Below are 24,031 nucleotides of genomic sequence, written 5' to 3'. Positions count from 1 at the left end.
CACTGAGTCTGCTCCAGGTTGCTGTGCAGACAGCTGAGTGTGAATAACGGCACCAATCCACATCACTTTTGATGATTGGTGTTGCTTAAACTGTCATCTTACTTTGATTTATGTAGCTGTGTGTGATTAAATAACCAGGCCTGATATACAGTCCCTCCAGCGGTGCTGTTGTTTTGACATCCCTCTGTGCACATCAGCGTATGGCTGGAGGATGCTGCATTATGCATGAAAGTTTCCTTTTTGAGCTAATACGATAACAGATGGCTCCTGTCATACGGACCAACATGACTTTACAGCACCAGCATGATGCATATGAACCGGGCAGACAGGGGGTTTCATTAAGATCTTTTTATTGAGGTATGTGGCCAACCAATGACTCTGGGCTCGGGATAACACATCCAAACACACGTATTTTGTTTTTAAACATTTTGAAATCTCTAAAGTGTGAACATGTAATGCTACATAAAACTATGCAAGATAACATGAGTAAATCCAGTTCTGCTCTGACACACATGTTTCTCCAAGACGTTTGAAGAAGAAGAAGAAGAGCTCCAAGGTGAAGATGCAGCACAGCTATCACTGTGAAGGAGACACCTCAACAGAACGTATACAGATGACATGAAATAAAGTGCTAATCTTGAAGGGGAGAAGCTTATTTGTCACAGCTTTTAATGCAGACTAAAACACAGCTAGCTATCTGTGCACTGAGCCAAACCATTTCAGGATTCACCACTCCGATGATGCATTTTGTGCTTCAATTCTACATTTTCCTGATGTATCTCTCTGTCTTTTAAAGAAATGCCATCATAATGGATGAAGGAATGAGCATCAAGAAAAAAAAAGTCTTCACTACCTATAAGATCTGACCAGTCACATCAATAACAACAGGGCGATAGAGGCCAAACAGGGAAGCAGAAGATGGAGATGACAGGCTGACATTTGATCAATGATGACTCGTGTACTCATGGGTACAACACTACCTGCACGCACGCTGACTCAACACCCGTGTCATTCCTCTCACTCTGCCTCCTCCTCCTCCTCCTCCTGTTTTCCTCCAATCTGTCAGCAAATCTCAAAGAGTACCATGTCATGCTCGAAAAGATCCCCGCCGTCTTGTTGTTTTTTTCAGGCAGACGGCTGCAGTTTATGTCCTGCTGTTTGTGCTCTAGTGAGCATGTTTAAAAATGCTGGGTAACACTTGCAACACCATGACCTCTGCAGAAACCAGCTCCTTCATGTGAAGAAAAAAAAAACAGCTCCAAAGTTGAAAGATGCTGAGAGGCTTCTCACACGCAGGATTCCAATTGAACGACTTTGCACTTTTTTTCTAGAGAGATATTCATCCCTCCTACCTAGATTCTTCAAGACAAAATATAGACACTGGACAGTCACTGCTGTGTCTGAGTAGTCAACAAATATACTGTATTACACTAGCTAGGATGTGCCATTAACTAAAAATGTTAAGGAAATCCCTGGGAGTTCTTAGATAGTCAAAAAGGTGAAGCGTGGAGTCTGATTTTAGGCCACAAATGAAGCATATTTGTAGCATATTTATTACTGTAGACTGAAAAATAGTCTGGAAAAACAGAGTTTCCTAAAAGATCCTCAGTCCCTCCATTTTTTTTCTTTGAAAATTTCCGCCCTCATAAAATTGGCGAGTGCAGTTGGATCCCCTTTCATCTGTCTGTCTGTCTGTCTGTATGGCAGTAGCTTTCCATGGCTGGCAGTGGTTGTTCTTGGCAAGTGCCTCTTGTTGCGCAGCACTCTACACAAAACTGATATCAGTCCCCAGGGCTGAGACCCTGAAATGAGCAGATATGGGATGAGACACACACAGAGTGGGTAGAAACAAGAAAAGGACACTGACAGAAGCATCATGTTCCCATGACAGAATTCAGCCTCCTCCCACGTTGGTAGACATCCTTTTGGTGGAGAAAAAGCGAAATGTGAGCCGGCACGCCGTGTTGGACTCGTGCACCCTTTGTGCAGTCGATTAAAGTCTAGTGGCAGGCTGCATAACTACACTTCCAGATCTTTGCATATGCATGTGTGCATACGGGGTTAATTAGACGAGTTGGAGAAGCTGGGGCTCTTTTTTGGGGGGTTATAGATGAGTGCGTCCCTGGGGAGGCAGGAGCAGAAGGACTGTGGTCTGTACAAATGTTCAGATCTCCTCTATGGAGTCAGCGGGAACTAGCCCTCTTTTCTTGCCGCTGCTCAGCTTAAGAAACACCTCGCCGTCTTCTCGCTTTCCAACACAAATCTGAATGGAGGAGAAGACAGAAGAATAAGTTCCTCTCATCTGAAACAAGCTTCTCTACAATTTTTTTTACCACTATGATGATGCCAAGGTTTGATCTGGATGGGCATCTACTGGCGTGCTACTCTGCAGTGACACTGGCCATGGCACGGCTATTTATACATGTATAAATACAAGTGTCCTGCATCAGACTTCAGTGTTCGCTTAGACACGTGTACTTGGATACATTTACATGTGTCATGTGTATCACCAAGCATTTGTGAGGCAGCATGCTGCTGCATGTAAATGACAACACTCAGTGGACGCCTTTAGGCAAAAAGATGCATAGATTCCCACACGGCTAATGTCAGTCATGTCACATGGCTACACATCAGATATAATCCTTGTGACGATTATGACAATGTCACAGATTTCTAAATTGATAATGCTTTATATTCAAAAGATCAACCTATATACAGTGTTACCCCAAAACATAAATCACTTCACAGTAATGCAAAGCCTTTACAGTCTGGACAGACTGACTGCTGATTGTTTAGGCAAAAAGCTAAAGGGTCTTCAAACAAACGTTTTGTCTGTAAATATTTGGTGAAATTTGATTAAAAGTGACCCTTGTAAAAAAACTGTGCCTCCCTGCCACAAGTCTGAAATCAGGAAAGGCAATTTCAGAAAGACACAGAGATAATTTCAGTGCCAATCCTTTGATCCGTCTCTGACCAGGATGTATCCCGCTTCTCACTCAGTGTGTGCTGGGTTTGGCTCCGGCCCTCCTGCAGCCATTTCCACAAATAGATGAATGGACCCCTATCCTCTCATGCTAAAGTTTGGCGTACCTGGGATTCCTTCACTGCCATGTGTCCTCTCTCTCGGTTGCCGGAGACACCCTGGATGACCCGCCACACTCTCTCTCCTGGCCTGACCCTCTGCACGAAGTTGGCGGGAAAAAAGCCAACTCTGTCTCCACTTTTACCCTGGAGTAAAGAAGAGGATGTCACAACCACACTGATGGAATGTCTCTTCATATTTGATTTGATTCATTTTTCATGATTGGCTGCCTGTTGTAATTCCATCTCTACACTCTATCTGATTTATGCCATTCGTTTTGGTGGCAGGGCAAAGGAGGCAGTTTTATAGGATACCAGTTTGAATAATAGCGACGAGTGACGCATCGCAGTTCAGTTTATTGCCGTGATGAATCACTGAAGTGTTGAAAAAAAAAGAATGCAAACACTTAAATTATACAAATTAACGTAATTTTGTTTACACACAAGAGTTGACTTCACCTTAATGTCAGGTTCCATATAATTAAACTAAAACAACACATGTACATGCAGCTTTTTTTAAACGGTGAAGATGGATCATCGTAGCACCATTATGCTGCAAAAAAAACTTCATCCTCTGCCTCAGGTATTGAAGTGTTTATTGAAGTGACTCACAAACTATACATTAGTAATGAAGAGATGATTCACAAGTAATACATAATTTAAGGGATCCTTGGAATATATGTGTTTATTTTAATGGATTTATGGCTGCTGCTTTACTTTAATAAGCTACATAAGTTTGAATAAATACTGGTCTGCTGAGAGACACAGGACTGGTTTACTGGGACTGGAACACACACACACATACATGCACGCACGCACGCACGCATGCACGCACACGCGTAGATGATGCATATTTATTTCCATTGGGAGAAAGTGAAGCTCATTACTGACTCAATAAAAAGCTCTTTGAGGCTGCAACACTAGTCAAGTTCATTATGTTAAACTCTTTTAGTAATTTTCAGAGGAAATTATGTTCTATTTCTGTCTACAGGCTCTCTGCTTGTTTATGACAGGCACAAATGGAGCAGGTGTGATGCATTAAAAGGCTTCATTTAAAGATGCGAATTAGCAGGTACACACACACACACAGACACACACACACAGTCACATGTTTGCGAATGATTTATTACCCACCTTCCACCACTCCTCGTTAGAGTCGTCGGTGACCTGCACTCGATCGCCGGGCCTCGTGAAGATAAGACAAGAGAGAGGATGTGCAAAGCACAAAGGGGAGGAGTGATTGAGGCGGAGAGGAGAAGAGGGACAAGGAGCGGGACACGGGATGGGGAGGGTGAGAGAAGCACAAAAGATAACATTATCTAAGTGCCACAGGAAGCTGTAGTACCCACACTCACAAAGGTGAGTCTTTGTGTCCCCCCCTCTGAGAACAAAGTCATTGGGTCCAACATGAAATACGACTCGGTAGCCTCTGCTGCAGTGGCTGAAGGCCTGACCTGATCTGCAGCCATGCATGCTAATGATGCCACCGGTTTTTGATGAGACATTTGTGCACAGTGTCCTAGATACACAGGGAGCAACGCTGTCCCAGTTGCACTTCTGTACATCAAGGCTCCTGCTTGTCTGCACTCACGACTGTCCTATATGGTCACAGCACACACCTGGGTTCAAAATCACACACAGTTGGTCCACTCCCCAGCTGCCAATTCAAAACTCTAATATAGAGGTAGTTTCTTTTGTACATTTTTATACTGCTGTGCCACTTTTAGGTTTCTGCCTGCAGTTCAGGATATATACGTTGAACAGCGGGATTAGCCTACTTTATCTGAAGTCGGTGGGAAGAGCGGCTTTGCTCTATGGCAGCAAAATACACTTTTATAATCCTCCAAATATGGTGAGCCTCACTCGACAACAACTTACAATTTACATATTTCACTGTCACAGTTCTATTAAAAATTCCATGCATAGTGTTTATCCCGCTCCTTTCCTTGTCTTTGCACTCCTCCCTTCCTTCTCTGTCTCCCTCTCCTCCCTTTCATCTCTCAGTTGTTCAGTGTCTTTATCCTCCCCCCTGCTGGGAACACAGCTCAGTCACTAGCTCTGTACGTGGGGACAGTGATGGGCTCTGAGTTTATAATTAGTCGTCCTTAAGGGCACCCCGACACCGTCCTCTGCAGATGGTGGGGACATTTTCATCCTGCAGGATGAAATAGCCGGGGCAAATCACAGGGCGCGGAACACAAAGCACTCACACATGGAAAAAAAATGCTTGCACACGTTTGGTCTGTTTTACTCACTGTAGTTCCAGGTCATTTGGTTCCTGAGGCAGAAACTTGTAGAGCGCTACATAGGTGTGGATGGAGTGGACTTCTATGCGCTTGGGCACCTGGACGCAGGAAAGGGAGGCAGTGAGACAGAAATACACACTCGGAGTAAAAACAACAAGGTGTGACAGCCTGCACAGGTGGATTAAACAGAGCGCTACCTTCTCCTCAGCAGGAGTCTGAGCTTGCTCGCTGCTCTCTTCTACTTCCTTCTCCATCTCTGTCTCGGGGGCAGGGGTGTCTGAAACTGATGAGACATTTTCTTTTAAGGTGCCAGGCACACAAGTCTACACAAATATGCAATCAGCAGACACAATAAATCTCTCTCACGCACAGACGGTCATGCACGGGTCACTGAAACATAGGCTTAGACACACACGTAGGCATGGACATACATCACATATATACATACAAACACACAGCAGTGTTTACCCCCTGTCTCCTGAGTTATCTCCTCCTCCATGCTGCACTGTCTCTGCTGCTTCTCCTCATCTCCTTCCTCCTCAAAGAGAGAAATATAAAGGGAAACAATCAGATGTTAGAAACGCTGCTCTGAATAATTCAGAATGATACATTTAATTTTTGATGAATGAGGGATTGAGGACTCAACATTTTCTGACTAAATCTGCCAAGTTATTATATTTCGGAAATGTTGGCACACATGAATTATTAGGCATTTATAAATGTTAAATGAGACGACTGGCATACGTGTGTACCATGTTGATTTGTGTTTAAGGGCAGGTTGTAAGCATATTTTGTAACTTTCACTCAGGCGAACCTCCTGTTGAGCCACGCATTGTTATAATGCCTTTCAGCCATGATGCCATTTGTAGGCTGTTTTAAATATTAGGCCATATTCTGCAGTATATGTTAGCTGATGGACTAAAGTGCAGAGAAAACTTTGTGCACATAGGATTCAGCCGTCCTTTCCTCCCACCCACAGGGTAGTGATGTCATACCAAGCTGCGCGTCGGTGATTCTGACAAACTGCCAAAACTGGAGCGGCTCATCTGTGCCAAGGACGTCCCGTAGCGCAAGGCGGCATACACAGGATCTACACGCGTCCGCACTGCCTCTGAAACCACACACACATCCATAAGACTCGTGTGCGCCCTCACACACACACACACACTCACACTCACAGTAACGTTGGACTTTATTTACGAAGACAAATTATTCACTCCAGACACACTACAATTAGGACTGCACGCTGAGATTACACTGTACATCATGACTGTTGTGCTGGTGCCAATCTGCAGGAACCAGGGGGTCTAAATATAACTGTAGTAACACAAAGTGACCCACTTTAGATCTGAAAGAGCACAGCAGCCAGAAGTTAAGAAGACATCAAGACATTCCAATAACTCTACATGCTTTGATTTATTTATACATTTGCTTGTTGGAAAGAGATGTGTCTTAGTCTAATAGCTGTAATATATCTGGAGATGGAGCTGAGTAAAAAGGGAATGATAGATGAGATTTAAAATATGGAAATCCTCTAAAAGTCTTCATAGCTACATTTCAAGAAGATGGCAGTGCTATCTCAGTTTGTCTGAAGTTCAGGATTTTCTGCTTCTTTTTCCAAAGACGAGCCAGAAGCAGAAGGAACATTTCTGCAGGGCCAGATATGCTGAGAGTCTGTGCAGTGTTTTTTGCTTAAATGTTTAAGACTACAACACTTTCTTCATTTTGTCCAAGAATTTAGAGGCAATACAACTCATTGATTTGACTCCAGTTATTTCACTGAGGTGATTCTGCAAAGAGCAATTAATTTCAGAATTCAACAACAGATTTACACCTCTTCCTATCTGCTCGTTTTTTTTTTTTAGTGAGTCCTTCGGGATTCTTTTCAAAGGAGGAATTCTTTATGTGATGCAGCTTCAGACTCTACTACAACCTCCCCTCTTTAACCTTAACCATAACCCCACACAGCCCTGCTCAAAATAGACAAATACATCCTTTTAATTGTCAATGAGACTCAGCCTTGTCACTATTCTGCACTAATCTCTGCTGCCTCGCTCTCATAAGTGCAATTTCAATATGAGAAAATACATTTTCATTTACAAGTAAATACATGATGGAAAAATGACTGCCTGATACTAACATGAGCTCAGTGTTTTACCAAGCCTTTTGTTAGCATAATTATGAGGACACTCTGCAATGTGTGATTGTGAGTTTGGCAGGTTGCGGTCTCAGCCAGCCATGGCAGAGTCCCAGGCGTCCTGGAGGTGACGATGGAGCTGTAGGTTAATTGTACCCTGATTCATGAGTTGTAAGAGGAGGCGACAGCATGATTCAGGCAGCGCTGTATCATCTACACAGGTGTTCCTCCAAAAAAAAAAAAAGTAAAGATCCCCATTCAGAGGTAAAGATTGAAAGGAAGAAGAAACCAGCTACTTTTAAGCCAGTAGAAGAAGCTTGTGTCATTATGTTTTAGCCTTCAGCAGGTTTTATTAGACCAAGAGATAAAAGAAAATGACCTTGTTCCAAATCACCACCCTACGTATCAACACTTGTACTGATGAACAAACCACTATGTGCATTATTTCAGGTGTAGATGTATACACATCTCATCATTTTTAGATGCAAAAGACATTTTTGTGACCCTGTTTTGAAGAAAGTAATAAAAAAAGTCATCATTGAGCCTAATTTAGAGGCCACATCCTTTGAAGGACAGCCAAGGTTGCGCCAGACTTCCTGTGCTACTCCTGTTGCCTAGCAACAAGGAGTTGAAACTACAATGTACAAGTTTACTCATGACACTTTTGATGGGCTATCCTTTAAATTTTATGATTGACAGGCCAACTAACACTCTAAGCTACATCTGATTGGATGAAAGGTGAAGTTGACTATGTTTACATGCACAGGAATATGTCGATACCCAAATAAGAGCATAATCTGTATAAGACACTAACATGTAAACCGTTTTTCTGATATTAGCATGCATTTTGCAAAAGTCAATCTTGGGATCCATTGGGGCCATGAGGATCCACCCTGCCGCAGAGAGATCTGGCTCTACAAGGTTCAAGGTAATCTGATGGTTGGTAGACCACTGATTGAAATAGCAGCATTTGAAGCTTATTATGGTCTTTCTATGTGATACAGTATATAGACACAGAGGGCAAGTTAGGGCTGATACTAATCAGAATGTAGGCAGCATTTCAATGTTTATGAAGCCTTTAAACATGCAAACTGTTGTGCCTGACAAAATACCAGCCCGCCAGTCAAATCATAAACACAGATATGAAAACATAAACATAAGAACTTATATATAAATATTTATTCACATACTTTCAGGGTGCAGACCGTCCATCAGCCTCCAAGAGAAGCTGAATTTGTTCCTCCTCTTTATCTTTTTCCGCTCCATGCTCCTTGGATGTCAGGTGTGATGGAGGCACTTCTGGTTTTGTTACAGTACACACACAAGCACGCAAAAAAACAAAAAAAAATCTAAAAATAAACCAAAAGGCCAGACAAGAGCAACAACACGAAACAAAACAAAAGCACACGGACACAACACTCACACGCACGCACGCGGAGAGAGACGTTCAGGAGTGGGCTCACCTTGGCTCGGCTGGACTTCCTTGACGACAGCCAATTGGTCATTGACGAGCATTGGTGAGCTGAAGTTTCGCTTGAACGCTCCAGACTAATGGAGGAGAGCAGAGAGCAGAATGGTTTTTTCAGCTTCTATTATGTCCTGTTTATAGACTCAGCTGAGAGGGGAATGGCTCTGTGTAGTGAATTTAGGACATTTATGGAAATTACTGGATCGGAAACACATCAAGAGAGTGATACACCTGCCGCAGCTGAGCAGCTGATTCCTTACACAAACTGAGGAAAAGCATTAGCTCTCTGTGCTGTTAATTATGAACAATGAGTTCAATACTTGTGCGCACATGGCTTAGACACAGGCATGGACATGTGATGCTGCGTGTGCGTGTCAGCACGGCTGTAATTTCACACTGAATTAAGCACAGTAAGTGTTTCAGCTGAGATACTGTTTGTCTTTGCCTTGACTTGCAAATGAGCTACTCACTTTGTCATATATTGTTGAGGAGAGAAACGGTGGATCAGAAGCGACAAGAGCTACCTTCTGCACCGTCTGATGATATTTTACTTTCACCTAGCTCTCCTCCCTCTCTTGTTTGTGCGCTGCTGTCAAACTGCACTGAGCTCTCCTCAACACACTGCTCTTTTCCAAGTGGCTCTCAGAAGGGTTCACCTCTTTTGCTGCATGCTAATGTCCTCTGCCCCGCGCTGTAGAGGATAAACACAAAGGCTCTGACTGAAATCACACCCAATTTGCTGCCTAGTGCATCATACTCACCTTCATCCAGTGTCCTTCAACTAAAGCCAAAATGCACAAAATCTTGGGACAAGAAAGGTGAGCTAAAGGTCCACTTGTGATTACAAAGCTGGATCTTTTTGTCAGGTGGGCAGGTGAAGTAGTGTTATTTTCACATCTATACACAGTACACATACAAACATTTACCATACATGTAGCGTTCAGTCTCATAAACTTGTACAGATTTGTTCTGATTTGTACAGAGGGGATATGTAGATAAATATTTTTATGGACTGAAAAATCATGTCTCTAATAGTATGTCTGTAATGGCTCATGTGTGAGTGTCCTGTAGCTTTCCAATAACAGGATTTGTTGAAGAAAACAGTATGAAAAAGAAGTCAATGAAAACTGCACTTGCCATCTTCCCCAAGTTCTGTTTACAGACAGCATGAAACACCCAATAAGTCCCACTAACAGCTGGCTTTTGCCTACAGTAGGAAAGGGTGCAATTGGCATTTATTCCCAGGTCAAGTGGCTCTGCAATACTGATGAGTATCAAATTCTACCTATTCCTCTGTTCCAGTCCTGATGGGCAGTGATAGACATATGACACCGGGCTGGGTTATTAGGGATGCACCATTCATACAGATATGTAGGTATTACATGTTGGCAGATGTTAATCTGATACTGTTTACATACTGATGTAACAGATGTTTACAGATTACAAATTACAAAATAAAAGTCTTAGCCTTCATGAAAAAAAAGGGGTGTATCATTAAATTCTCAGTGTGTGTTCGTACCTTCCCGTAGCACGGCTGCTGCGAGAGTTCTGAGGTGCACCACAGGTGAGCAGCCATTTTGCACGTTTTACACCGCAGAGCTTGTTTGGAGTTTCCTGCGGAGAGGGGACAGAGATGAGAAAATGGGAGCAGAGAGGACATACAGACCAAAAGAGAGAAAAAAAAAAACACAGACAGACGCAGCCGGCACAACAGGCAGAAAGTGCTAGCAGAACAAAGTGGACTTCAGATCTCTGTCACGTATTGCAGAACTGACACTAACAGCTTTATAATCAACAGCTCCTCGTCCAAAACAACCTGCAGAGATTGGAAACCAGCTGGAGATACTTGATCGTAATCGATTTGGCATTGAGTCATCTAGCTTTTTGAAAAAGGTTCGAGTGAGCCTCTTGAGTACAATCATGTTTTCTCCTTATTTGTTCTGTAATGACAAATCCTCTATCTATTGTGCTTTAACAATTATTGGGTTGAGTCTCTTTTTATCCTGCAAAGCACAGAGGAGTGATTTCAGAATTTGTTGCAGATGGGGATTAGAGCGACAGCTCTATTATGAAGGGGAAACAACAATCGCACAATATGGCTCAGTGAAAACACTATTTTTTTACTGCGAAGAGAAACATGGATTCTGCTTCATCAGCTTAACAATCAGACTGAGACTAGATGTTGTTTTGGGACTGCAGAGGAGCACAGCTCGAGTGAGGCAATGTGTTACATAAATAAACCTACAACACATGCAAAAAAAAAAACAAACACAGGGGAGCAGGATGGAGTCTGTAATCAATCACAGTGACAGGAAGTAGATTTAGCAGAAATACTAGTGGCTAGTAGCTCATAGAGGCGGCAAATTAGAGATAAAAGGAGTCTGCACCTGAGCTGCACTGAAGACAGGCTGCGCGGCTTTAATCAAATGTTTTTTAAATAGAGTGGAAAAACATCAGCGAATGAGATGAGATCTAAGTGTCCTCATCTGGTACAAGAAGCTTCTTGAGACTCAGTTATTATGTTCACGCAAGTGTAGCTTTAATGAGATTGTTTGACTGTTTACGTAGAGTTAAAATGCCATACGCCTTCTGGAGGATTGATACCACTTTCTCACACAATGCCATTTTTGGCCTGAGGTAGATGGAGATTAGAAAACCAACATTAATATGGAGAGGCTGAAAACACACTTTGAGTTAATTGCATTACACTTCAGCAGTGCACTTCTTTGCTACACTATAGGAAGGAACACCCTTTTGCCATTATAGACCTCCTTGGGTTACTCCTTGTGACTCAGGTAGCTTATATTACTTATATTACTACTACTATTACTTATATTATTACTCCTTTTTTTCAGACAGTGTGTGTGTTTTTTTATTACTGCAAAATATATGAGAGAGGAGAGTCCTGGGAGAATACTGACCCACTATCATGTGCTTGCAGTGCTGGCAGTTGGTGGGCTTCCGAAAGACATGGTCCTGGAAACAGTGGTTAATCTGAGGCCGGGTAGGCTTGGTGGGCAGTGACGGGGAAAGGCTGAGAGAGGGGGAGTGCGAGGCGATGGAGGGATTGGGGCTGAGGGACGGTGACACGGACGGCGAGCGTTCGCTGACGAGAGGAGAGCCCGGCATCAGTGGGGGAGATGGGGGAGGTGGATCGGTGATGAAATCCGGGGGCAGACGAGCGTCGCTGTAGGACCTCTGGAAGAAGTTCTCTACGCTCTTGCTTCGCATCATGGTCTTGAAGGAGAGCGAGCGCTTTAGTCTCTGGAGCTGTACACACGACATACAGAGAAAGATGGTACACTCAGAATAAACACAAGATAAGCAAGAAGCAATAACACACTGTTCAACACACCCCTCAGGACACTGCAGGCAATATTCCAGCATCCATAAACACAACAGTCTGTGTGCACCGTGGGGAAAAGAAGGTGACCAATGAAATGCAATATCACCACATAAGGAAACAGCTCATTAATAGCAGAGCTACCTGCATGTACAAAGAACATTCTCCTCACACCCACCGTCAGTCTTTGTGCATTACTGTGTAATAGCACAGAAAACAGCATTTTCTTGCTAGTGGTAACAGGGGGGTTGTTGTGATGAATGGAAACAAGAGTTTACACAGCCTTATCATCTATCAGCAGACTGTCCTCCGGGCTCCTAATCTGATGGAGGCTGCTCATTGGACTGATTGATCATGCTACTGGTCTGCACTGAGCACACATGCCTGCATCATGCAATGATATCGAATTGCGCATGTGTTTATTGACAACTGCGCTGTATCTTAAAAGCCGTATTGACCATACAATTTCAACAATCAGATGACATGGGAGCGGCCATCACATCTGTAAGCTATACAGCATTGATTGGCCGGATAAATGCACGTTTCCTGACATTTGCCTCCAGCCCTGAGAGCAGTTGATGATAGTTTTCCAGGAGGACAGGCGGGCGGTCATGTGTGCTGACATGCAGTGTCAGCGGAATGAGGGCGTGGTCGTGTTTCAAGCAGGGAGAGAGAATGGATCAACGCAGACGGACAAGCAGACAGATAATCAGCAGGCAGGCCACAGACACACTCTCTCTCTCACACACACGTGCTCTGTCTGTCTGCCTGTCTGCACTCGTTCTGCTCAGCGCCAAACATAATCACTTTACAGGGACATGTTGTTTACAGCTCTGCGTGTCTGGGAATAAGATATGAAGACAGTTTGTCTATTTGAGTGTGTGTGTGTGTGTGTGTGTGTGTGTGTGTGTGAGCGGGTAAAGCAAGAGAGACAAAACAGTAACTGAGTGCACATTTGCACACTCCTTTATGCTTGCTGTAAATCTCCATTTGTGAAATTTCCCTTCATCATATGACCCTAATGAAGACAGGTTATTCTGGGGACAAATACAGTGCATTATAAATGGTGCTATTCTATTCATTTCTGTAACCAGTGACCTCATTAGTGTAGTCCTAGCAAGGAAATACTGTCTACCTTCCTGATTTTACCTTCTGGGCAGTGTATATGTGCAGCTAGGCTTACTTAACACACAACCTAGCTGCAGGGGCTGTGCAGTATGCCTCCTGTGCTACTTGTGGATGTGTGATAGAAGGGTGAGGAGACTGGATGTGACCATTTGTGGGAGGATATGTGGGTTCCATGAAGCTTTTCAATAGAGACATAGAACTGTTTTTTATAGTCTAAATACACAATATATTAAGCAATTATAATTCAAATTAGAGACTTTTAAGACCTTTTAAGCTTGTTAGAAAAGTCTGGGTTCTAACTTGCGGTGCGGAAGAAGATTTAATCCATGTGGGATTTGCCTAATTGGGCTCGTGTGCTCCATCTTCCTCCCACAGGCCAACAACTGTGACTTGGGGAATGTAAATATTGTTATGTTAGAACTTACTTAAGAATAGGATGATGATCTATCAATACACATAAAGAGTTGGTATTAAGCTTTAATCATATTATTAGCACAAAGGTGTTCTGAAGTGCAGCATCTCAGTCTCGAGCAGAACTCTCAAACAGAACTCTCTCCCTCATTCAGAGCAGTTGGTTGCTGACAGAACAGCTCCGGCTACAGCACACGTCTCAATTACAGCTAATCTAATCATCTGTCAGTGCGCGAGCCTAAAAAGCATCCCCCGTTAGCCTCCATCTGAACATTAGCTGAGAGCATCATCCTTCTGAGTCAAGGCCGCAGCAGCGCTGCGTTCGACGCGCGGGGCACATTTGTGTGCACACGGATTCCTGTGACGGGTGAGGTAATGATAGCGATAAAGATGAGTCAGAGCTTTGCCACAGATGGTTTTTCTTATGCATTATCCAATACCATATGTATAATTGATTTGATGCAATTTTGCGATACTGCCTGTGAATGACCTTAGTCATTCTTCCACTAACTCTCCTCATGGCTGCCACAAGGGGAAAAAATAGCAGGCTCTACCCAAATCTACATTTTACATTTGAGAGGCATTTCTCAAATGCAAAATGCTCTCTTTCCTCTTGTCCTCTCCTCTCTGTTAGTGTGTGTGTGTGTGTGTTGGTGAATCCCTGGGCAGTCCCTCTTGTTTCCGCCCTCCTCACCTGGCTGATTGGCACATCTGCTGCTTCCTGCTTCACACACTTTGTTCTGTCATTCTTTGTTTGTTTCAAGCCAAACTTTTCTTTGATTTTTGCTCTTTTGATCCCATTTTTGTGGCTTGGTAGTGGTTCCTGTTTGTCTTTGTGCCTGTGCTCCCTGGTGTCCATCAGCCTCATGTCTACGTGAACTGTTCAAACTGTTTTTGAACCTGTGTGTCTGGGTTTTTTTTTGTTCACCTCTATTGTAACACACACCAATGCTCAGATTTACGAACACCTCTTTGTCCTAATTCATCAAACTACAGCATTTTCTCTGCTGCAGACCAGATTTTTAAAATGCTGCCTCAGCTGACCTGTAAAAGCCGTAATTGTCACATTTTCGATCCATACGCCGACAATGTGCCGTTCTCACACGTAGGAAACATAAATGTCTAAAATCAATGCTCTGCAGAGGGACAGCAGGGGTTGAGCAGTCATAATTCAATGATATGGCTTTTCTTTCACTCCAATGTATGGCTCTCTCTGCCTCTGTCACAGTTTAATGGGACCAGGCTGGGATATTTATGGGACACTGTAGTCCAGAGGTCAAGACTGGACAACAAAGGCTTGGTCCCACTGGAAATGTAATGATAAATACAGCTTGATAATACGCTGTAGTGTGATTCACAAAGTACAGAAAGTTTCAAATAAAAGATTAAATCTGCAGTCTTATTTTAGGGGCTGTAAAGGTCAAGATGTGCATTCTTTTAAAAAAATTTAAAGGTGCAGTATGTGGAACCTTTGGGATTCTGTCTGAAACAGCTTGTTTAGGGCAGGATTGTTGCACCATTATTGTATGGAAACTGAGGTATTGATGGCTGTGTGAGGGGATGTTAGCATTTTTATATTGCAGTCTGTTGGACTTAACAACATAGCTGTCATTTCTTCTTTATTTTTTCAATGTTTTAATCTTCCGAATTTGGTGAAATGGCCTATGTCAGCCCATTTCTGTCTGCCATGACAAAGAACACTTCAAGAAAACACTAGTTAGCTGTCAAAAGGGACCGATTTGTGATACTTTTAACCCTTTTCCCCCCACTTATCTGTGCTCACTCCTTACTCTAAACTGTAGCAATTTCCTTTTGTGCTGTCTACAGAAGAAGACGTGCTGCAGAAATCGTGGAACAACAACAACAACAAGCTCCATCAAGCCAGCCAGGATTCTACAAATATATATTAATATATAAAATATTATATATAAAACTCTTAATATCTTGGCCATGAGAGACATCACAGAGTCCGACCTTCTAAAGTGAGGATATTTCAGCCTTAGATAAGTGTGGTGTAACTGTGCTGTGAAAGACACAGTCTCTTGGCTCACTCCTATTCTAGGTCATCAGCAGAATATATGGTTTCAGAAGAAATTGTCACCCTCAGGTGCCAGGTACCTGATGCATCTATTTACACCTCCACTGTGTAGCCTCGCTGGTTTTTTTCAACTGTTGTGACAAGATAAAAGGAAAGCTATTATAGGGGGAGAAAAAAAAATCACACAACACTTAAAAATTACACAGAACAGGAAAGGGTAGGTTTTGATGTCAGAACATTTCTCGGGTTGGCTAACATTTGTTATTATTATGCACGGCAGCCTGGCAGATTCCTGCTTTACATATGAGATAAGAAACGCGCAGGCTGTCTCCACTGTTCTCCTTCCATCACCCATGTCATGCTCGCTCTCCCTCTCCCTCTCCCCCTCACTCTCTCATAATCGTCTTGGAGTATCTTTTCTAGCATCCAGTGTTTCAGCAGCTCGCACCTTTCCTTGTAGTGTCACATCAATAAACATCTCAGTGGTGAAGGTGTTACATTAATTAGTGACGACCTCCCCCTCTTTGCCTTCACTCCCCCTGCTCGCGTCACTCAAATCGGTGTCATCCTCCCCTCCTTCATCTGTGAAGAAAGCCAAGCGGCGGCTAATGAGATGTGAAGTGAACTTAAAAGTGTGTTTCAAAGGGCTGAGGGGTCAATTGATTAGGTGCTAAACTTTGTAGTTCTGGGGCGACATTAGAGAAAAATCATCTGCGTCAGTGGATCATCGGCAAACGTCAGCTTTCAGCATGCTTTAAAATGATGTTGGAGTGATCAGGAAAGTGAGTTCCTAACAAGGAATGAGTCTAAACAAAACATGTGTCACATTAGGAAATGAGATCATCCGAGGAGCACTTGAATGCACCATTTGTCCTGTGTGAACAGATGATAAAACCAGACCCCTTTCATTACAAATGATGTTTCTTCCTCATACAGGCATGAGCATCAGCGTCTTACTTCCCATTTGATGTTCCTGATAGCTTTCCCTTCCCTTCATCTTTAAATGAATTAAAGGTCTGTGGTTGTTCTCAGGGCTATCAGGGCTACACAGGCATACATGGCTGTGTGAGATATCTAATAAAACCACCAGAATTGGGATGAAACATTCAAGTGAAATATCTCTCTCATAAAAGCTAGACTCGGCCACACACTGTGTGGCTGTGACAAGCTGTCATATTCACACTGCAGGGGATGCCAGTCACCTTTCATCACTCGTCTGGTGTGTATGTGTGCTTAAGAGCTCACATTGAATTAAGAAGACTGGATGAAGCTTCCCAAAGTGGACACATGGATGAATTGAGGTGACGATTTTATGTGTATGGAGGGGGAAACATGGCTTCTGTGCACTTCTGTCACAGAGAAAGCTTTCAAAACATCAGCAGTCCACAGACATCAAACAGCTCCTGACAAAGATTGGCAGTACAGGCTGATAGTCAGGCGCTTGCTCCACCACTCAAGTTTCTACCTTGTTCAGAGGTGGAGAGAAAGTCCATGTTTCCTTTCCTCCTAATCCTTTGGCCTGGGTTTCTTGTGTTCTTGCTTTCTGATATCCATCCATCGCTGCTGGTGGATTTTTTAGGGAGCATCTGTTACCAGAGCAAGCCGCTCCCTTTCCCTGTAACATCTTGTACACATGACTGTCTGATCAGATTCCTTCACAAGCCGCACCCTGTGGCAGAGCACTTTTTATCCTTTTCATATGCACACTGACATTAACTTTAGCATTCAAACATAAATTCACATCGATGGCTTACATCCATTGAAAGGAAGCTGCAGGAGAATGAAGGCTGGAGGCTAATGCTAAATCTATTTCACACACTCCCCTGGAACTCAACCAGAGCAGCTTCAATTGATTAGGGTAGCAGATGACCAGACTGATGAGTTTGTACTATTAATGGCTGTGATGTGGTGAAGCCGGTGAATCACAATGAATACGGAAGAGAATCACGCCTGATTTTCGTTGGTATAGCAGCTGCAGAGAAGCTGGAGTGGACCACTGCTGAAGAAAGAAGTGACAACACGGCTTTAAACAATGCTGACTTTCATGAGGCAGATGGCTGGCGAAGTGCACGCAGGAGTTAGTGATGTGTTGCTCGTGAACGATTCGTTCGATATGAACGAATCTTTTATATGAATCGGGGTAACGAGTCCCCTCAGTGAGTGATTCGTTCTTTCGCTACATGGCAGGCAGCCGCATAAAGCTCAGTTGGCAGGACAGGAAACAGATATGATTCGTTCCTGAGTCGCGGTAGCCCCCGGATCTTCGTTCTGTTGTCACGTGACGGCCAAGCCACTCAGGCTGTGTGCCAATTGGCCAGCAGCAAATGATCAGCAAAGGAACTTGCGACTCGTTCACAGATCGTTCATACGAATCGTTCATACGAATCGTTCATACGAATCGTTCCGGATTGCTCATTTGTCACGCGAGAGCTGAAGCTCAGCTGCGGGGCTGTGGACTCAGAAACAAACAAGGAAATGAATGTCTGATATCTGACGCTCCTCAATTTGTCACGTGACACCAGGCAAACGCTATGTATTCATGAAATTATAATTAATGGTCTTTGCTTGTTGTTGATGTGTAGTGTTATTGTGTATATAATGTAAAGTGTGTTTGTAAATAAATGCTTTCTAAAATGACATCATGTTTTGTGTTATACTCTGCCATTAAATAATAAATATAATAGTACATTATCCAGTCATGAAATCATATGTAACCAAGGCTGCTCAGGCTGCACGGATCAGAGCTGTAGATTCGTTCTCCTCCTCGTTCTCGCTCATCGTTCATTTGTCACGTGACAAGCTCCACAGGCTGCACAGATTCGTTCTCGTTCACAGCTCATGTGTGTGTGAAGCAGTACACTCTCGTTCATTTGTCACGTGACAGCTACCTAGTCACTGTGGCACTGTTAAACAACACTGGCAGGGAGGATGCAGGACAGAAGTCACTGTACCGTGGTGTGTATTTGCCCTCTTATGTTTTCACATGCTTTGAATTGCTTGTGGTAGTTATACTTATTATACTTTGTCCCATATCAATGCGCGGCACTATACTACAGAGGGACACGGCGCCACCGGCTGTAAAAATGAACGAAATGAACGAAATGACTCACAATAAGATTCGTTCACGTGAGGGTTCGAGAGTAACTGATTTGAGTCAGTAAGAAGAGTCGAACCTCCCAACACTAGCAGGAGTGTCACTTTTGCTTCAAACATGTCAGCGGCGTGCATGTGGGCGGCGAGGTGGAGACGAGGAAAGTTGTATCAAGTGGGTTGGTCTCGTGGATCAAGTGTCTCTCCAATAATAAAAAAGAAAAGGCAGGCACGAGGGAAACTTTCACAGCTCCTGCTCTTGGAGGCCAACTCTCCAAATCCTTGTTTATACAGTTAAGTCAACAAATCAAATGGAATCATCAAGACACTTTGTAAGGGCAGCTGAGGCTCAAGCAGGCAGACTGTGCAGTGAAAGTAAGCACATGTGCATGTTGCAGAGGCTTGCAGCAGCAGTGAGTGCTGCAATGTGGACAAAGAAATGCAGCTAATCAGCAAAAGCACACACAGGCAGTAAAAACAAGCATTTTCTGTTTAACTACTGCATTAAAATGCACATTATGATTTCACTTTAAATCATAGGTGGGTGTGCATGTAGGAAGTGAATTTGGGAAAAAAAAGAGAGAGGGGGGGGGGGGACAGGGAGACAGTGTGACATCAGACCTTACGTGTGATGTTACACCTAGTGACGCAGTCGAGATGAACTGCATTTGGGAAGTATTGTCATTAATATTACATGAACTGGTGGAAGAGTGCGTGTGGAGGAAAGCCGACACAGCATTTCAAAATAAAATGTCATTTCTCACTAAGCCTGCAGTTATTGTAGTCTGAGTGTGGAGGAAAATACTCCAAAACTTCATCGAATAAACATCTTTTTTTTTTTTTTTTTTTTTACAGAGAGATATGACTGTATGATAGGTTTGTGCCATTATTTAGTAATTATATTTACATAACACAAGTCAGACTTGCCTTGGATGTCATCGGTTGGATGGACATGTTGCTTGGAGAGCGCTGGAGCTGGGACTCGCTCTCCATCTCATTGTTCTCAGTCATCATTGGTGCTGTGAGTCGTTGAAGACACAAAGAAAAATAAGAAAAAAAAACTTTCAACTCCTCAAACTGTATCCAGACGGCAGACAAACTCCAGCTTTAGCCATACAAAAGACTGGCAAAGTGTGACAGATCCACATCAGAGGGCTTTGTGCGCGCGCTGCGATGTGGACGCCTTTCAGCCACTGGCTCTCCACCGCACCAACTACTCAGCTTGATTCTGCAAATTATGAAAAAATAATGCTGCACACACAGCAACTGCTTTTTCCTTCATGCCATACGAGGACAAGCATTCAACAGAAAGGCAGAACCTCGCGAGTTGGTGAAGCCTTTTGTGTCGCTCAGTCTCAGTGACGCGTACCGGAAAGCTCCAATTTGGCACAATTCTGTCCTCCGGTTGCACAAAAAAAACCCCAAATCAGCAAAACGTCAATGTATAAATATGAGCGCAATGAAATCAAATCTAGATACACGCCAATCTATGTTCTAGAAGTAAATCCAATGCGAACTGTGCCCTTCACTGCTGCACAGACTTAAATTTAAGCGCAATCTTGGGCACGCCTCTTTGCGCGTCTGAGGCGCATGATTGGGGCAATTTTTACAACTCTGCCAGGATTCATTTGAATTCATGGCCATGGGCGGAGGCTTTAAAATGTAAGCACAGAAAATAGCTTCCAACAAATTGCAAACTGAAAGCTGTTTTTACTTGAAGGTGCCGAGTGTCTGTAATAAAAGCAGAAGCAGCTCTTTTTATGTGTATGTGTGTGTGTCCTCTTTAAATGTGCTGTGTCGTCCTTGATACAACAAAACCCACTTAGAACAACAGACAGTAACTCTGGCTCAGAAGCCTATCAGAGTTTTATATCCAACATAAGAGAAGGCATAAAAAATAAAAGAAATTCTTCATGAAATAAAGGACTGATGAATTATTTTGTTAGGGTTAGAACTTTCTGAGTCAGAATATTCTCCTCGGGCAAAAAAAAAAAGACTGATCCACATAGGCCGAGCTGGACTACTTTCACTTGGTCTCTGGAGAAATTGTGCTTAGGCACACTTTTATTCTGTTATCATTCATCCCTCATTTCCCACCTGCCCTCTGAAGCAGTGAATACAGGAGCTGTGGCCGCATAGCCCTGCAGAGTTAAAACTTCATTTAAAGTAGCTGCAATAAGGCTGGACTATACTGCTACCTCTGAATTCAAATGCAATCTCATTTCCTGGTTTAAGCAGCCTTCTGGGGCTGGCTCTTATTGATTGCCTGCTGTCCAAAACACACACTTCCTATGAAGAAGAGCAAGGTCTCGGGGCAGTTTTCATATTAACCTGCATAGACAGCAGACCTGGATAATGGTGTTTTTTTAAGTGAGGCTGAAACAATGACACAAGAAAAGAGTTTTTTGTATTTGCACTGCATTATTTCACCTAAAGCCTGACATCAAAGTTTGCTCTGAGCTGCCAGAAAGTCTTTGGGCGTGGGCGGGCTAGAGAAAAGAGACAGAAAGAGAGAGAAAGTGAGAGAGAGGGCCTCTGTTATCACATTAATTATTGCTTCACTCAGAGCCAGCACACAGCAGACCGACTTCTGAAAGGAACACATGCAGAAAAAATGAAAAGCCAAAACAAAGCAGTCAGAAGTTTTTTTTTTCCCAGTATATAGCAGTGTTAAAAATAAACAGAAACACAATATCTGTTTTGGGGGTAGTGTTGTTCTGAGCTGTGATCTGATCCGACTCAGAGCTCCAACACACACACACACATTTACATTTTTTCCCTCTGAGGCCACCCACCTTTCATCCTCTACCTAATACATCAGGTGCCACAACGCACAGAACATTAAAACAGCAGCGAAAGAAAAAAACAACAACACATTGATCTCTCAGTAATTCAGAGACAAGTGGAGAGGATGAGAACAACGAAATGAGTCCCATGTGGCGGAAGACAGATCCCAGCCGTGACAGCGGTCGTCATGGTGCAGCTACACAGGACCAGAGCTGCTGCTCTTTCCACTGGGGTAAATTGATGCTGATTGTTCATCTGTGCTTCCACCTCAGACATGTGAACATCAGCACACACACAAATATAGACTTGTCCCTGCAAGCAGTCACTTTGTTATGGGCTCCAATAGGGTGCCCTAAGAGATTTTTAACCATGTTATGATTGAGGATGTTCTTCACGTCTGCCATAGGCTTTACTCAAGAATACCGAGGCCTCACGTTGTCCTCACATAAACTTTGGAGACTTTGTTATACTTGAGAGAAACTGTGGATTTTGTCTGCCATCACTGTGTGACTTACTATATCCTCTCTTATATCTTTACTGATATTATAAGAATGCTTTTATTTTAAACAGCTGTTTAAACAATCTCCTTCACACTTGGTGGATGTATTGCTGGTTATCCAAGCAGGCCTCACTGTAGTGTCAGGTTTGAGGTGGTTGCCGTGTTTTGACAGATCTTTTTTCCATTTTTTAACAGTCAGTTGCACAACAAAGACAACTGCACTGTGCCCCGGGCTCTTTGAGGGCCTCCAGGGCTACTCTACGGTAATGTGGTGACTGCAGTGACACAACACATGGACAATTTGCAGGTAGGACAGTAGGAAAGCCACCTTCCAGCTACCTGTGCGTTCAGCAGCTCATTCACCGACTGCAGCTACCCAATGGGACGTCATTTTGGATGCTATCTGTGGCAACAGAGCTCATGACAGAGCTTTAGCTCATGTCAAAGCAAGCGACTAATAAAACGTTTTCTTTGGTTAGTTAGCAACGGATGGCTCCTTTAGCATCCGCTCTGCTTGTGAGGTTTGCCCTAGACGTTAGGAAAAGCAGGATTGGCTTGTGGAACATTTGAATATAACAAATCCATTATAAATGTGCATAATAATGGTTGAATTTTCCTTGAGGACAGTCATTTACTTGAGTTGTTGAAAGAAATGGCTTATATGGAATAAGACCAAATCAAATCCATTCACTCGAATGCAAAAAAAAAAAAAAAAAAAAAAAAACACATTTCTGTCTGGAAACTGGCTGTTTACAAAATTAAGCTCCTAACTAAAGCTAATCAATTAGACTCGCCTAATAGCTGATTTAATCCTCAATCTTTCAGCCAGCTGAAATCAGAGCAGCAAGGGATGGAGAATCACAACTGACTCACTGCTGCCACCTGCTGCTACACTGCTGAATCACAACCAACTGTTCAATGAGAACAAGAGAAAACTGGACAAACTCTTAATAATATAGGTATATATTTATTCATACGTACATATTCATTTATATCGGTTAATTGTAAAAAAAAAAAAAAGAATAAAGGAAAAGATTTACAGTAACTATATGAACTACAGTCATTGTCAAAACTGTTTTTGAAATTTCTCAGGTGTTGTTCTACCATGTAGGTTCACCTCTTGCCCTCTTGTCCTAATCCTCAACCTTACAGCTCCAGTGTTTGGGACCAAATGTGCATGACAGAAACTGATTCAGAGCATAGGAGCTCCACATTTGTGTAAACTGGTGAAAGGTCAGACACCAAAGACACAGAGGAGTTTGATACTGTGACAGGAGGAAATCAGTCTGGTGTTTGGCTGCGTAGAGCTTGTAGTGTATTTTGTACCATGAAGAGACTGACAGCAGGTTTTTCTTTTGTAAAGGAGCAGGTTGAGAATCCGTTCAAAGCCTTGAAAGCATGTTATCAGCTGCACTGGTGACTCAGCTACATGCAGTGCATGATGAGGGCAAGCAGGCTCATGGTCTAAATTCTATGACTTTTCCTTTTTCCTTGAAGTTAACGGCCTGTAATGCTGGAGCACTCTGACAGAGTACATTACATCTCTCTGCCATTTTGACTCTTGGTACTTCCCTAATCCTGTGTCAAACAAAACAGATCAGAGTGGATTACACTGGATCTATCTCGGCTTATATTATCCTGCATGTCGTAGCTGTCAAATCACACACTGAACCAAATTATCATTCAGTGTTCAGTGGGACATTTGTGGGTGATCGATATTTCTCAGCTCCTGTCTTGTTTGAGTGCATTGAGGGCGGTATTTTGAAAAAGCAAGGCATAAAAAAATGAAACGGAGCAAAGCAC

General features: G+C 43.1%; 1 protein-coding gene across 4 annotated transcripts; it reads right to left on the bottom strand.

Annotated features, from left to right (window-relative positions):
* Positions 1 to 821: 821 nt before the first annotated feature.
* On the bottom strand, positions 822 to 19,956 carry LOC114439886 (SH3 and cysteine-rich domain-containing protein 2-like). 4 transcript variants are annotated; one of them, XM_028412086.1, is made up of 11 exons: positions 19,870 to 19,956; positions 11,854 to 12,202; positions 10,452 to 10,546; positions 8,928 to 9,012; positions 6,323 to 6,438; positions 5,796 to 5,865; positions 5,525 to 5,610; positions 5,337 to 5,425; positions 4,216 to 4,267; positions 3,091 to 3,228; positions 822 to 2,263 (listed from the first exon to the last, which is right to left on the bottom strand). In XM_028412086.1, the coding sequence occupies exons 1-11, from the start codon at positions 19,954 to 19,956 to the stop codon at positions 2,165 to 2,167; spliced, it is 1,266 nt and encodes a 421-aa protein (XP_028267887.1). In that variant the 3' UTR covers positions 822 to 2,164. The 4 variants fall into 4 exon arrangements, with proteins under 4 accessions (XP_028267887.1, XP_028267885.1, XP_028267886.1 ...); XM_028412084.1 differs by lacking the exon at positions 19,870 to 19,956 and adding an exon at positions 17,318 to 17,413; XM_028412085.1 differs by lacking the exon at positions 19,870 to 19,956 and adding an exon at positions 17,318 to 17,413 and having other exon boundaries at positions 5,796 to 5,862.
* Positions 19,957 to 24,031: the final 4,075 nt, after the last annotated feature.

The sequence above is a fragment of the Parambassis ranga genome, chromosome 8, assembly GCF_900634625.1.
Source record: "Parambassis ranga chromosome 8, fParRan2.1, whole genome shotgun sequence".
In the NCBI taxonomy this organism is placed as follows: Eukaryota; Metazoa; Chordata; class Actinopteri; family Ambassidae; genus Parambassis; species Parambassis ranga.
Note: the sequence above shows the minus strand (reverse complement) of the source record. Positions and strands in the feature narration are given on the sequence as shown.

Coding starts and splice junctions, on each gene's coding strand:
- LOC114439886 (XM_028412084.1), bottom strand. CDS start 17,410: ATGGATGGATATCAGAAAGCAAGAACACAAGAAACCCAGGCCAAAGGA. Junction 5,611..5,795: donor GATAACTCAGGAGACAGGGG/GTAAACACTGCT, acceptor ATGTCTCATCAG/TTTCAGACACCCCTGCCCCC. Junction 5,426..5,524: donor AGACTCCTGCTGAGGAGAAG/GTAGCGCTCTGT, acceptor TCCTGCGTCCAG/GTGCCCAAGCGCATAGAAGT.